General features: G+C 44.5%; 1 protein-coding gene across 1 annotated transcript; it reads right to left on the reverse strand.

Annotated features, from left to right (window-relative positions):
* Positions 1 to 703: 703 nt before the first annotated feature.
* Positions 704 to 10,629, reverse strand: gorasp2 (golgi reassembly stacking protein 2). The gene is made up of 10 exons (XM_017479370.3): positions 10,432 to 10,629; positions 9,658 to 9,738; positions 8,704 to 8,907; positions 6,339 to 6,425; positions 6,076 to 6,206; positions 5,712 to 5,844; positions 5,440 to 5,560; positions 5,269 to 5,355; positions 3,392 to 3,523; positions 704 to 2,035 (listed from the first exon to the last, which is right to left on the reverse strand). Exons 1-10 carry the CDS (start codon positions 10,492 to 10,494, stop codon positions 1,725 to 1,727), a joined length of 1,350 nt encoding a protein of 449 aa, XP_017334859.1. The 5' UTR covers positions 10,495 to 10,629; the 3' UTR covers positions 704 to 1,724.
* Positions 10,630 to 14,494: the final 3,865 nt, after the last annotated feature.

A 14,494-nucleotide genomic window follows, 5' to 3' on the forward strand; every position in this document is an offset into this window, starting at 1 on the left:
TCACTTATTGCTACTTTAAGCAATCGCCGCTGATGTATACTACCAGTCAAAATTGTAGACATGCATTCTTTATTAGTCCCTGCCAACATTTTATAAATAATAATAAAATCATCAAAGCTCTGGAGTAACACAAATGGAACGATGGGGATTATGTTGTGATTAAAAAATCCTAAATAAATCAAAATAATTTCATATTTTATCTTCTTCAAAGTCGACGTCCTTTTCACCTAGAATTTCCAGAAATGTATTTGTGGCGTTTTCTCGAGCGATTTCTTGAGGAATTTCCCCGAGATGCTTTTTAAACAGTATTAAAAGGAGTTCACACCGACACCGGACTCTTATCGGCTGCTTTTCGGAAAATATTTCGCTTTTGAGTCGTCCGTTTAAAAAAAAGATTATTTTATAAATAAAATGTTCGTTTTAGTCTAATGAAAGAAATTGATACGTCGGCACGATTATATTTTTGCCTACGACACCGATTTCACACGTTTAATCACACACCTTCAGATCAAAGGGTTTTTAACAATCGTGAGAAACAGTTCAGTCGGGTGTCCACGAACTTTTGAGCGGTGGTGTGTATTTATACATAAAATGCTCCGTCCTACACGGTGCCATTGTTTTGCAGTGCCAGTAAGACTGGTGCATGGGATTGTGGGATATCTATTCTACAAGGTTCAGCAACACAGCACACACACACGCACACTACTGTAAAACCTCAGGTACTTTATTGCTTGTGTGCTTTTGTCACAAGTTTTCAATTCTGCACAAGCTCAAATAATTCCCCTTCTTCACTGTTCTATATAGTGTGTATGAGTTTCTGTACGTGTTAATCTAATCAGCAGAAAGAGCTCACTGAGAGAGAGAGGACACAATTTCGCTCTCTTCCCCTCACACACGCACACAATCCCGCTTTAACTCAAATAAAAAGTCTAAATCACAACAAGGGAAACATACGATCCGTACATGTAATGGACAATAACGTGGACTTTAGTGATACCATAACTTTAGTAACCTTCCTGTTAGAGAAAAAAAAAACAAAAAAAAAAACAATAAAAATATAAAGAAAGAAACAAATCTCCAAAAGGAAAAAAAAAACCCAGATGGAATAGAAAGACGATCCAGAGAGGCTACGTGTGTGTATACGTGTGTATATGTATATATAAATCGTCACTACAGTGTCACTGACAAGTTCTTAAAATCCATGATTTATCACTGGATCATTTTTTAAGCTGATAAAAGCACAAGTGTATGCTTTGTATCCTTAAACCTTGTAGATTCTCGTTTTATAAACGTAGCAGGACGGTAAAAGAAAAAAAGAAAAGTAGTGCTGCATATAGAATACTGTGAAATGATGCCTAAAGCCTAATCTCACGCAGATTTATTCTAGTGGAATATAAGCAACTCTCATTTTCAACCGATTAATATTAACCCCCAGGCCTCTCTGGATGTGTCTGGATTTAAAACCCCGTCCTTTTACCCGCATGCACCCGGTCCTACTGTCCGTCCTCGTCCTTCTCGGTGTGTCTTCGTGAGCGATTCGAGTTTCGTTCTGCTCGCTGGATCTTTATAGACTGAATAAATACATTTTCTGAGACAGGATCATAGTGAGGGAGTGAGAGATATATAGCTTTTTATATGGGGGAGGGAGAGAGAGAGAGAGAGGGGGGGAGAGAGGGAGAGAGAGAGACAGGCCTGTTTTAGGATGCAGATAAAAAGCCTGGTTGTTATGACGACTCTGTGGCGACGTGGACATGCGTGCTCGTCGCCGTGATGATGGGCGTCTCTGCGGGGGTCTCGGTCACGGTGGCGGCATTCGGCGTAGCGTCAAGTATGAGCGCTGGCGTCTGATTGGGCGTCAGGGATGAGGTTGCCGGGGTGACGTGCGGAACGAGGTCAGAGGGAAGGGACATGCTAGACATTGTGGGTAGAGTAGAGGGAAGAGTGGAGGGCAAAACGCCAGGCATGCTGGGAATCGGGGCCATGCCAGGCAAGTTGAGTGGAGGGAGGGGGGCGTGAGGAGGCAAAGACGGTAAACCTGCAGAGAAGAAAACACACGAAGCAAGACAAGTTCAGGTCCAGATCGATGTACTGACGACATACAGGACATAAACACCATACGCTTTCCGCATCATCCTTTTACAAACCACTTCCCTACTGTAAGAGCTGGAGCACGCGCGCACACACATACACGCGGTTATACAGCAAGCACCAGGCGCTTGGCGTGCGGAAAGCTGCCGTTTTTGTCCAACTGAACTTTTTCAAATCAACTCCCTGATAATACAGTCAACTGATGTTTACTATAAACTTTTCTAACCTCTTAAAGTTTCACAGATTTTTCTTATAATTATCACATAACCAGCAATCGACAAAATGTACATTTATGTCTTCTCATATGTATGTTCATAATTGAAACCTTTGCGCAGTTTTACACACTTCTTGTGCCTTGGTTTACACAGCTTTACGCAGGGACTTTTAAATTGAAGTGTTGAAACTCAGCTGTGAAGCAAGATATCATTCCATCAATTTTCACTTGGGAAAGGGTGAAGGAGCTTCTCTTCAGCACACACCCTCATTGGCTATTGAAGGCTATAGGCTGGACATGGAGCCTCCTATTGGTTCGAATGACGTGTCATTCGATAGGTCACAGCCCGGCGGCCATTTTGAAATCTACCGATAAAAGCTTTTCACTCGCGCTGAACAGATGAGAAAAAACCTGACCTTCTGAGATCATTTGGAACGACGTGGCAGCAGTTCGTGCGGATTTATTGATGTAAAATCTGTATTAGACTAAATATTTTTTACATAATTGGAACTTTTGGACCTTTGCCAGCGTAACAAGACTGCTTTTGTTTGTTTTGTTTGTCAGGATGTTATGGATCAGTAGACTACTATGATGCTTCAAGTGTGAGTCATAAGTGTGTTTGTATGCTGGTAGTCTGAAAAGGCGTTGATTGTAGCTGCTGTTGTGATTGCATATTTAAATGGTTTATATCAAATCGAAATCACAAGATTCTTAGCTTTCCAACGGAATATTGCAGGAGTACACGTACTTACATACAGTTGCGTAAATGGCAAAGCTCTCCTAATAACATTGCACACAAAAAAAAGCGTTAAAATTCACTAGGAGGCTAATGTTAGCCAAGTTAAACATACACTGAGCACAAAACATTTTCTATTCTCCCTGCTAGAGAGAGAAACTGAGCACCGGTTGAACAATTGCTACCGTGAGTTAGAAGGAAGGGGGCGGGGCTTCCGATAAGACCAGAGAAATTGAAACACCTAGGTAACTGTCCAGATTCAAGATTCATAAGTCGACCGTCTCATCTGCCGTTTGTTTGGGAAGACGTTTGGTGTACCTGGTATGAAAAATGTGTAAAAGTGGGGTGTGTACCAGTGGTGGAAGAAGGAAGGCCAGGGATTCCCGTTAACGATACCCCGCTGAGGTCTGGGAGAGGGATGTTCAGGTTGGGGAGGTTAGGCAGGTTGGGCAGCGGGGGAAGGCCAGCAGGTAACGCCATTAACCCTGAAACACAACCACGTTTGAAATTCATTTACTTACAGTAAATGGGGGTCACTGCAGGTCAGAACATACACTCAAGAGGTACGACAGCAAAGCTGGCTTTTAAAAATCACCAATGGTGTGTGTGTGTGGCGTTATACACAAGAGTTTCAGTGACCACAAAATGGCGGTCACGGTATGGCGGCCTTAGCCAATGAGCTGAATGTATTTAATAATACGGAGGCAATTATTTAAAAGCTCTATGTTCAGAAAAAACTAAACTCCTTTCGTGTCCAAAGATCCATATATTGAAAGCTTTTATTGAGAGTATCTTGTGTTTTTCCATTTATTTATATGTTGGTTTTCATCACTTTCTCTCTGGAGAGTAAGAATCGTCTACAAACACAGTTCAAAATCAACTGGTGTGCCTCTGCGGAGTTTAACTAGTGATTATGAGCAGCAGGTTATAACGAAGGCCTGGAGTATTGTGGGTAATTATACACACCCCCTGCACACACATTTTAAAACAATGCCTCCAGGCAGGCGGCTCTGGAGTATCAGGTGTCTGACCGACTCGATTTACCTTTGTACCAGAGACTATCCATCTATTCAAATTGAAATTTAAGTGATTCTTAATTGATGTAATTTATTAGGTACTTATGAGTAACTGAATTTATACTGAAGCATGCTGCATTATGTTTTAACCCTTAAAGTCCTAGATGGATTTTTGGGAAATCGGACTGTGCTGTATTTCTTTGGGGTTTTTTTTTCAGCATCGAGTGTCATATATCATTTTAAACCGGAGAACTTTAATTTTCAATGTAGATCATACATAGTACTGAGTTTATTTTTTTTTTGTCTGAGAATGGATGGATGAATTATCAAGAATTATTTCGAAAAATGGCAGAAACAATTTGGTGGTTTTTTTTTTACTGTGAACTCAAACAAAACCTCCTGAAGTTTGGATTTTTTCTTTAGAGAGTTATACCTGGATATTTTAGACTTACGAATGAAATTTTGTCTTCATCCAACATTCCCTTAGCAAGTTCTAGCCATTTATTACGATGTAATTCTAGGTGTTTTTCAATTGAAAAAAAAAAGGTATTTTATTTACTGACTACTAATGTAGATGTGTACATAAAAGAGATGAGGAATTTCCCTCTCCCTCCTTTTTCCCCCGCCCAAAAGAAAACATGTTGATTGGTGGAGTAGATGACGGTTTGAACCAATCTGGGCATGGAGAGGGGGTGGGATTAAGCAGCAACAACCATTTCCTGTTTGGTTCAGGAACAAACTGCATGGGTTTCCTTGGCAAATCAATGCTGCAGAATGTGATAACGTAACCATGACGTATCCTCATTCGCTACGGAGCGTCCGAACGTCCACCTGAGACTGAAAAGCTGGACTTTTTTTAAAGCGTACAGATTGGATTAGCAGTTTTGGTCTTTGAGGGTTAAACGTGTTTTAGTATGTGTTTACAAGTTTAGACATGTATTTGAACGTGTTGGTAGTGTGATGTATTAAGTTCTATGCTAATCACCTCTTGTGGGATTAATAAAGTTGTAAACGAAGTGTCTTATTTAGTGCTGCTAATTAAGCCACGCCTTCTCTGACACAGAATACGGGACTAAACGTAACAGACTAAACCGCGATACCAAGATACCGTTACTGAATATTGGCCGGTACTGTGTAAGGAGTTTATATCAAATTCTGATTACGTTTGTTTAACTTCCAAAATCAAATCTTAGACAGTGTGTTGTGTGTGTTACCTGGTACCGTAGTGGCGGGGTTGACCGAGGGCAGAGTGCCCATGGCCGGGGTGACCTGAGTGGGCAGCAGGGGGACTGTAGGCATACCTGAAACAACAACAACAAATTAGTCAACCAAATACAGAAAGGAACAGGAGGTGCAGTATTTAGTAGAAAAGGAGGACTCGGCACCTGTCTGAAGCTCAGTGGGTATAGTGGGAGGAGCCGAACTGATTGACAGCCCAGACAGGCTATCCTCAAGTCCGGTGGGGGCGGGCGGTGTAACAGGAGGTGTTACTGCAGAGAGCTGAACCTGAGACCCGAAAGACAAAATACAGATTAGGAGAATCACGAGTGTGTATATTTTACACACACACACACAGCAGTAACGTGACCTTTCTCTACACAGCAGAGCTATTTATAAAATAAATAAAAATGGCACGTGTGAGAAACTAAGGTTGAACCTCGGTGAAGCCGTCCTTCAGCGGGCTCGCTGGCGCACAGGGAGTGTGTGTGGGGAAGCTGATCTTCTTCCCCTCCTCGAACGGCCGAGTGGGAATCCTGTGCAGGTAACCGTAGCCGATACCACAACCCAGACTGAGACAGAGAAAAAAAAGAAAGAAAAAACAAAGCATGACTTCATTGCATAGCATCTCGGACTGTGAGAGGATGTGTGTGAGAGTGACAGTGTTCCACTTCCATCCCAAACACACTGTGCACACACTCTTAACTACAGTGCAATCTTTACAACAGCTATGTTTATTACTTACACCTGATGTACTACACATCCTCTCTGGAACACACACACACACACACACACACACACACCTGCCCTCTCCACCCCAGGCGCTGTTGGGAGTTATGATGACTTCTCTGCAGCTGTCCGTATCCGTGTTATAAACATACAGCTTCAGTCCTTTACCTTCATGAGTCTCTATCAATGAGAACAAGTCCTCAGACTGAGGAGAGAACACACACACACACACGATTAAACTGAAGAGCTCATAATACTCACCAAACATCAGCTACGCAAAGTAGTTAATAGCTTCAGTGTTACAAATGGACATTTAACAACACACAAACACACACACCTCGTTCATGACAGTGTCGGCCCCGATGATGTAGTCTGTGTGCGGCCTCAGTCCTGCCAGAGCAGCTGGAGAGTTCGGTTCTATTTCCTGAGGAGGAGAGAGTGAGACATTGTTAGAGTGAGACAGGGAGCAAGCGTGGGCAAGGAGAGAACAGGAAAAGGATGAAGACAAAGAGAGAGAAAGGCAGGGAATGAATAAAAGTACCAGAGAAACAGACAGGAAAGAACAATTAAGAGAGAGAGAGATGAGACAGAAACAAGCCAGGTGAGAGACAGACAGACAGACAGCACGAGAGAGAGAGACATACAGACAGGGTGGGCAGCTAAGGGCGGGCGGGCGAGCGAGGGACACAGACGGGGCGGTGCGAGCGAGCCAAGGACACAGACGGGGCGGGGCGAGCCAAGGACACAGACGGGGCGGGGCGAGCCAAGGACACAGACGGGGCGGGGCGAGCCAAGGACACAGACGGGGCGGGGCGAGCCAAGGACACAGACGGGGCGGGGCGAGCTAAGCAGACAGACAGGGCGGGGCGAGCGACAGACAGACAGGGCGGGCGAGCGACAGACAGACAGGGCGGGCGAGCGACAGACAGACAGGGCGGGCGAGCGACAGACAGACAGGGCGGGCGAGCGACAGACAGACAGGGCGGGCGAGCGACAGACAGACAGGGCGAGCGACAGACAGACGGGCGGGGCGGGCGAGCGACAGACAGACGGGCGGGGCGGGCGAGCGACAGACAGACAGACAGACAGGGCGGGCGAGCGAGCGACAGACAGACAGACAGGGCGGGCGAGCGACAGACAGGGCGGGCGAGCGAGCGACAGACAGGGCGGGCGAGCGAGCGACAGACAGGGCGGGCGAGCGAGCGACAGACAGGGCGGGCGAGCGACAGACAGACAGGGCGGGCGAGCGACAGACAGACAGGGCGGGCGAGCGACAGACAGACAGGGCGGGCGAGCGACAGACAGACAGACAGACAGGGCGGGCGAGCGACAGACAGACAGACAGACAGGGCGGGGCGAGCGACCGACAGACAGACAGGGCGGGGCGAGCGACCGACAGACAGACAGGGCGGGGCGAGCGACCGACAGACAGACAGGGCGGGGCGAGCGACCGACAGACAGACAGGGCGGGGCGAGCGACCGACAGACAGACAGGGCGGGGCGAGCGACCGACAGACAGACAGGGCGGGGCGAGCGACCGACAGACAGACAGGGCGGGGCGAGCGACCGACAGACAGACAGGGCGGGGCGAGCGACCGACAGACAGACAGGGCGGGGCGAGCGACAGACAGACAGACAGGGCGGGCGAGCGACAGACAGACAGGGCGGGCGAGCGACAGACAGGGCGGGCGAGCGACAGACAGACAGACAGGGCGAGCGACAGACAGACAGACAGGGCGAGCGACAGACAGGGCAGGCGAGCGACAGACAGGGCAGGCGAGCGTCAGACAGGGCAGGCGAGCGACAGACAGACAGGGCGGGCGAGCGACAGACAGACAGGGCGGGCGAGCGACAGGGCAGGCGAGCGACAGACAGACAGGGCGGGCGAGCGACAGACAGACAGGGCGGGCGACAGACAGGGCAGGCGAGCGACAGACAGACAGGGCGGGCGAGCGACAGACAGACAGGGCGGGCGAGCGACAGACAGACAGGGCGGGCGAGCGACAGACAGACAGGGCGGGCGAGCGACAGACAGACAGACAGGGCGCGCGAGCGACAAACAGGGTGGGCGAGCTAGCGAGCGAGACACAGACAGACAGGGTGGGCGAGCGAGCGAGAGAGAGAGACAGACAGACAGGCAAGGTGAGCGAAAGAGAAACAGACAGTAAGCGAGAGACAGACAGGCAGGCTGAAGGGCAAACAGACAATCACGGCAGATGACTGACATACAGAAGGAAAGAGTGAGTGAGAGACAGGCCAGTTGAGAGACAGACAGGTAAGGTGAGTGATAGAAAGGCAGGGCAAGCAAGAAGCAGACAGATAGGATGAGAAGCAGACAAACCAAACAACAGGGTGCACAAGACAGACAGACAGACAGAGACAGAGCAGCTAACAGTGAGACCAAAAGACAGGGCAGGTCAGAGACAGCCAGACAGGCAGAGTGAAAGAATATGAGAAAGAATAAGAGGGACAGAAGGATAGGCAGACAGACGGCGAGACAGGCACAGCGTTTAAGTGAATGTAGTAACCCAGATGTTTACTAAAGTCCTGTTAAACCAGTCTGATGGCAGAAGTCTCCGAAAGCCCTATCCCAAACCTCACTCAGCTTCACTTCTCCTCCCACAGGACTGAGTATCTTACATCAGTGTTAAACTTACACCGTCAGAGAGTTATTCTGACTGACACACAGTTCGTTTGCTCACCAGGACATGCCACACGTTCTCGTTGGCTCCCTCGAAGCTGCAGAAGCGGATGCTGACCCCCAGGAGCCCCTGACCGCCCCACATGTTGCTGGGTGTGACCGTGGCCTCACGCAGCTCCAGAGTCTTACTGCTGTACACTAGCATCTTCACCGGCTTCTCCACGTTGGCCTTCAGCAGATCCTTCAGTGTGTCATTGTCCTTGTTCTAAAACAAACGAACAAAAACAAACCAACAACACACACACACACAGGAGTGAGTTTACACAGTCGTTACTGACACAGTGTTTATGGAGGGCAGGGGCGGCTCGGAGGTTGGAGTTCAGCACCAGCGACTGGAAGGTTGCGAGATGAAATTCCGACCTGCCGCTGATTAAAGGCTTTTAAACGCTTCATCTCTAACGTTTCCTGGGGTTTAGGAAAAAATTTATTAAATTAAACGGGTCGTGGCCAAAATTCAGCGTTCCTGCCTATAACGTACGATCACACTTCAACTACAGGAACCCATAAAAACATCAAAATGACGTGGAAAGACTTATTTACTTAAAATAAAAACGTAGACCTGAATCTATTTAACAAATACACTGATACAAACAAACAAACACTCATTCTGATTACTGATGTCTAAAACCTTGCTAGATATGTGCGATTTCCTCGCACCGTGAACGTCCCGGTTTGATCTCAGCGACGCTGACCGTGCCAGACGAGACACCGGTAATGCAAATAAGCACTCGGTACAACCGTGGGGAGCAGAAACACACCTCGAAGAGGATCGGGCTACGAGGGCTGATGATTTCCGCTCGTCAGCCAGAAAGAGGGACGTGAGGTTATAAAGTGGAGGACGGTCAAAGACATGCAGGTGTTCCTATTTAAGTAGCCATCATTCTTTTTAATACAATACCACGATGAAAGAGTCGATCTGCGTTCAAGCGGCCGGACGCGAGCTCCGTAAACGTACCAGTCTGGTGTTATTGATGGACACGATGAAGTCGAAGAACGGCTCGAGTCCGGCCCGGTGTCCAGGCGAGTTCTCCTGCACCTGAGAGATTAAAAAGTGAGGAGATCATGGAGCTGCAACGCTTCGCACACAAAAGACATTCAGGAAAAATTCTAACTCTCCATCTGTTCTAATAATAATAATAATAATAATAATAATCACATATCTCACTTGGAATCATTGATGTAAGCCCTGCAGCTACACACCCTGAATCAACAGTAACTGCGTGTGTGTCCTCTTCTGTCCACATTCACAGTGATTACAAAACCTTGCATCAATCATCTGAAAGACTAACCTAACTCAACAAATCAATTCAGCTTCATCTAATAAAGATTAAAGTGCTATAGCTCTGAACAATGTTATTTAATTAAACACCTGACGTTGTTTACATAGTGCCTTAAAAACATGGCTAAAGTGGGAACGCGCGAGTAACGATATATTAATACATTAAATAAAAATAAAACAAATAAAAAATATGCTAAAATAATACTCTATATTATATTTATGAAGTTGTAATATTTAAACACTAATGAGAACTGTATGTGAAAACGTGTGGCTCTTTTCTACATGCAACGTTAGCATTAGCCACGTCGAGCAGGCCGCGTCAAACATCCCCGGTCTCGAGTTCCTCCTCCCGCCGCCACGTACGCGCTCGTTAGCCGCATTAGCATCTTGACAGGACCCGCTAACGCAGCTTAGCCGCATGCAAAATACGTATCGGTACCAAATACCTACCCTGAGGACATGATAGCCTTCCGAGCCTCCTCCAGGAATCTCCACGCTCTGTGTTCCCCCCATGACTCCCCCGTGTCCGAGTAAGCGGTATGAATCTTATTCCTGTCCCCGGGTTTGGGTGAACCGAGCCGGGTAGGAAGTTCAACAAGGATGCGCCGCTTGCGTAGCCTTAGCTATTACGTGGCAGTCGGGGAAGAAGAGAATTGTGGGTAAGCGTAATGCTTTCACACCTGTATTTAGACAAGCTCCGCCTACTGTGCTAGGATCTGCAAGACGGAGACTGTTTCCTGAGCTGTGATTGGCTAGAAACTCATGCACACGAAGGATCTTCTGGTTGGACGGTCGTCACGTCACCATAGCAACCAGAGACAAACGCGGAAGCTTAATAAACGTTACCCAGAATGTATTAAAAGTAAAATTATATTGTGTAAATTTTATATATTGAGCCTGTTATAACAGAATATTGTTACTAACAGAACTTTGTTACATTATAAATATAACATGGTTATACTTAAAAAAAAAAATAAAAGAAAAAGTGTACAGCTTTGTAGAGTTCTCGAATCTGATTTGTTAGGAGGGGTTGATTAATTTCTTATAACCAATCAGATTCGAGAATTCGCTCCGCAAACAAGAATTCTATAGAAACAACTTACAAACAAGGAATTTTATACAGAAAGCTTCGCTGTTTGTTAGTACCATTTGTTAGTACTGTCATTTTTATCTTATATATTTCGTATTGTTTCTATAGGAACACCTTACAGAGGGAATTGTATAGAGGACTCGTCACATAAACAGATTAAAAATGTGATTCTCGTTGATATGGTGAAATTCTGTGTAAGGAGTTGTTTATTTATCAGTTATAGAAGGAGTCTCCAGTTTCAGTTTGCAGAAGAGTTTACACTTCATAGTGTCTTGCTTGATTACACGACGAGCCATTTGTAGGTGTTATAACAGAAGCGATAACAGTAACTAAATTGTTTTAGTACATGAAATGTAGCTATAAACGGATAAACCGTATGACATGCTGTTCTTTAATAAATAAATTTGGCCAACTGCTGTGGTACAAGAGGAATAAAACACTTCAGGAAGTGCTGTTATAGCAAAAGAATCAGCTTCAAGGTGGTAAGAGTCACTCCGTTTAATCCTGTTGTTGATTATTTTCCTATCTTAAATTAAGTTTTATTCCTTACTTAATGTATACTTACTTGAGATTATTCTCTGTTATAAATTAATTCAGTTTTACCAGACAGCATGTGACGTAATACCTCATGAGCGGCTGAAATATTAACCAATCACAGAGAGGAGGCGGGAAAATAACTAACCAATCGTAACACAGGAGGCAGCGTTTGTTGATTACGGGTGGGATAAAAAGATTTACGCTGGCTGGGAACGAAAGAAAAAATCTCCAAGTAATAAAGAGGTCAATACATTATAATAAATATAATAATACAGAGATTTAAATAGTTTATATGATTAAAAATTCTGTTTCGTATTTGAAATATGATTTTGTTCTCCCATAAGTGTTTATTTATTTTAAGAGCTGAAGTGCTGCCGTCTTGTGGTAGAAGGGAGTTACTACTACTAATACACAAAAAGTAATTAGAAAATAATAATAATAATAATAATAATAATAATAAGAAGAAGAAGAAGAAGAAGAAGAAGAAAATTAAGTTTATACACTATACGTTTAAATAGTATGTTAAATATTATTTAAATAAATAAAAAATAAATGGCATAAATCAAGGCAATAAAATAACAAATAGAAACAGTACAAAATAAGCGATAAAATAACATCCCATTGCATAAAACAAATATTCTTTAAGATAAAGAAGAAAAAAAATATTTTTAATATGTGAATTTGTACATTTTTAATAAATAGGCATTGAATTGTTGTTTATTCGTCATTAATGCAATAAATCCCCAACAAAAACCCCACAATTATGGCCCTTTAGATGTACATAAACACGAGTCTGGACCCTGTATTATAGCTACTGCCACTAAAACTCTAAGCAAAAATATATTTAAAAAGAATTAAATCAATTTTTTAAAATAGTTAAATAAATAAAGACAAACAAACACATGAATATAACATTAAATAAGACTTAGGAACATAATATACTTTATAACATAGATAATGCATAAAAATCTCCTAACAGTCAGTTGCTAAAAAAATTGATAAATGAGATGCATTATGAGCGAGCAAGCCAGTGGAGTGGAAACTTCAGGAAAAAAACCCAAGAAGAAAACTCTGGAGCTGGAGCCAGGACTCAGCAGGGGACTTCATCTTCTCATCTTCCTCTGCTCAGTCTCATGGGGAATTCCTCCTCCCACTTGCTCACTGAGGGGTTAAAAGCATCTGCAAATCTGCTCTGAGACAATCTGTACTGTGGAAAGCGTCTAAAAATAAGATTTATCCGACTTGGATCCGACTATGACTGAGATTTTTCATTTCAACATTGTTTTATTTATTTATTTATTAGTAAAGTATTCTGGACTGCACACTGGAACACAGCACATTAAATCTACTCTGTTATACAGTTGAGGTCATGGGTGCACATACGACTTCAATCTAGAAAATGTTAATCATATAAATTAAAAAAAATAAGAAAGACCATAAAAATTGCATACATTAAAAATATGTAGAGTCGTCCTCAGTGTGAAAAGATGGATCTCGGCATCATACAGCCGCTGTTGGAAAGAGGGTCAAATATGCAGAAGATGCTGGAAAAGTAAAGAATGAGCAGGACCTGGAGGTTTTTTCTGAAGAACAGTGGGCAGTTTAACTGCTCAGGACAAACAAGGGACTCGTGAAGAACTATCACAAAACATAAAAACAGTATATGGTTGATCATCCAGGTAACGACACGCAGTGTTAATAATCGAGCATGTGTAAACTTTTGATCTGGTTCATTTGTGTAAATTCAGTTATTGTGTCTTGTGGACTATAATTTAAACATCTGTTATGTGAAATAGCTTAATCAGGGCAGAACTAAATAAAACACAAAACAATTTTTATAATCCGTCTTATTTAAAAAAAAAAAAATTAACATCTTGCAGATTCTGCAAGGCTTATGTAAACTAATGACTGCAACAACAACAAAAAAAAACAACCCAAAAAACTAGATGAACAACTATTATGTTTCCCATGTAATGAAGGTTAGGACGGATGCAAGTGCAGAAAATAGTTTTTAATAAAGAGAGACAGGCAGACAAATCCAAATCATGGGACAATAGTGAAGTCAAGAAAGAGGCAATGAGTCAGGCGATTGTCAAACAGGTATAAACTGGGCAAGGCTAGACTTGAGAACGAGAAACAAGATCAAAGAACATGAAACACAACGAGGAACAGGGTACAAACGCTTGGTACGGTGATAACACTCAATACTTCATGAAGGGCAAAGAGACACGAGGAGTTTAAATGACAAATGTTATCAGAGGTGAAACACAAGAAAGCTGAGAACAATGAACACACTCACAGAACACACTCCCCTCCCCTGGCGGTCCTGGCCCTCTGGGCAAAATGTCTTCAGCTGAACCGGGAGACTGAGCGGCATCCTCAGCTGAGCAAGAAGGCAGATCAGCACCCTCCACGGGGCAGGAAGGCAGATTGGCGTCCTCCGCAGGGCAGGAAGGCAGAGCGACGTCCTCCGCAGAGCAGGAAAGCGGCGCGTCGTCCTCCGTGGGGCATGAAGGCAGAGCGGCGTCCTCCGCAAAGTAGGAAAGTGGAGCGTCGTCCTCCATTGACTCTGCAGGCTGAACTTGGTTTTCTGTGTCAGAACTTGGTTGTCCATATCAAGGACCTTGGACAGGAACTTGGCGTGGAAGGTCGCCTCGTCGATCTCAGACTGGAACTGGGCATCGGAGATTGCCTTGTCGATCTCAGACAGGAACTGGGCGTGGAACGTCACCTCGTCGACCTCACCTCGTCGACCTCGGACAGGAACTTGGCTTGAGAGGCTGTCTCTTAGACCTCGGATACGAGTTGACGCAAGTCAACACACACTTACAAATTTACAAAATCAAGCGTGACAGTTTGAATCCATTTGAAAGTGTCTCTGCTGCA

Source organism: Ictalurus punctatus, chromosome 11 (assembly GCF_001660625.3).
Source record: "Ictalurus punctatus breed USDA103 chromosome 11, Coco_2.0, whole genome shotgun sequence".
NCBI lineage: Eukaryota > Metazoa > Chordata > Actinopteri > Siluriformes > Ictaluridae > Ictalurus > Ictalurus punctatus.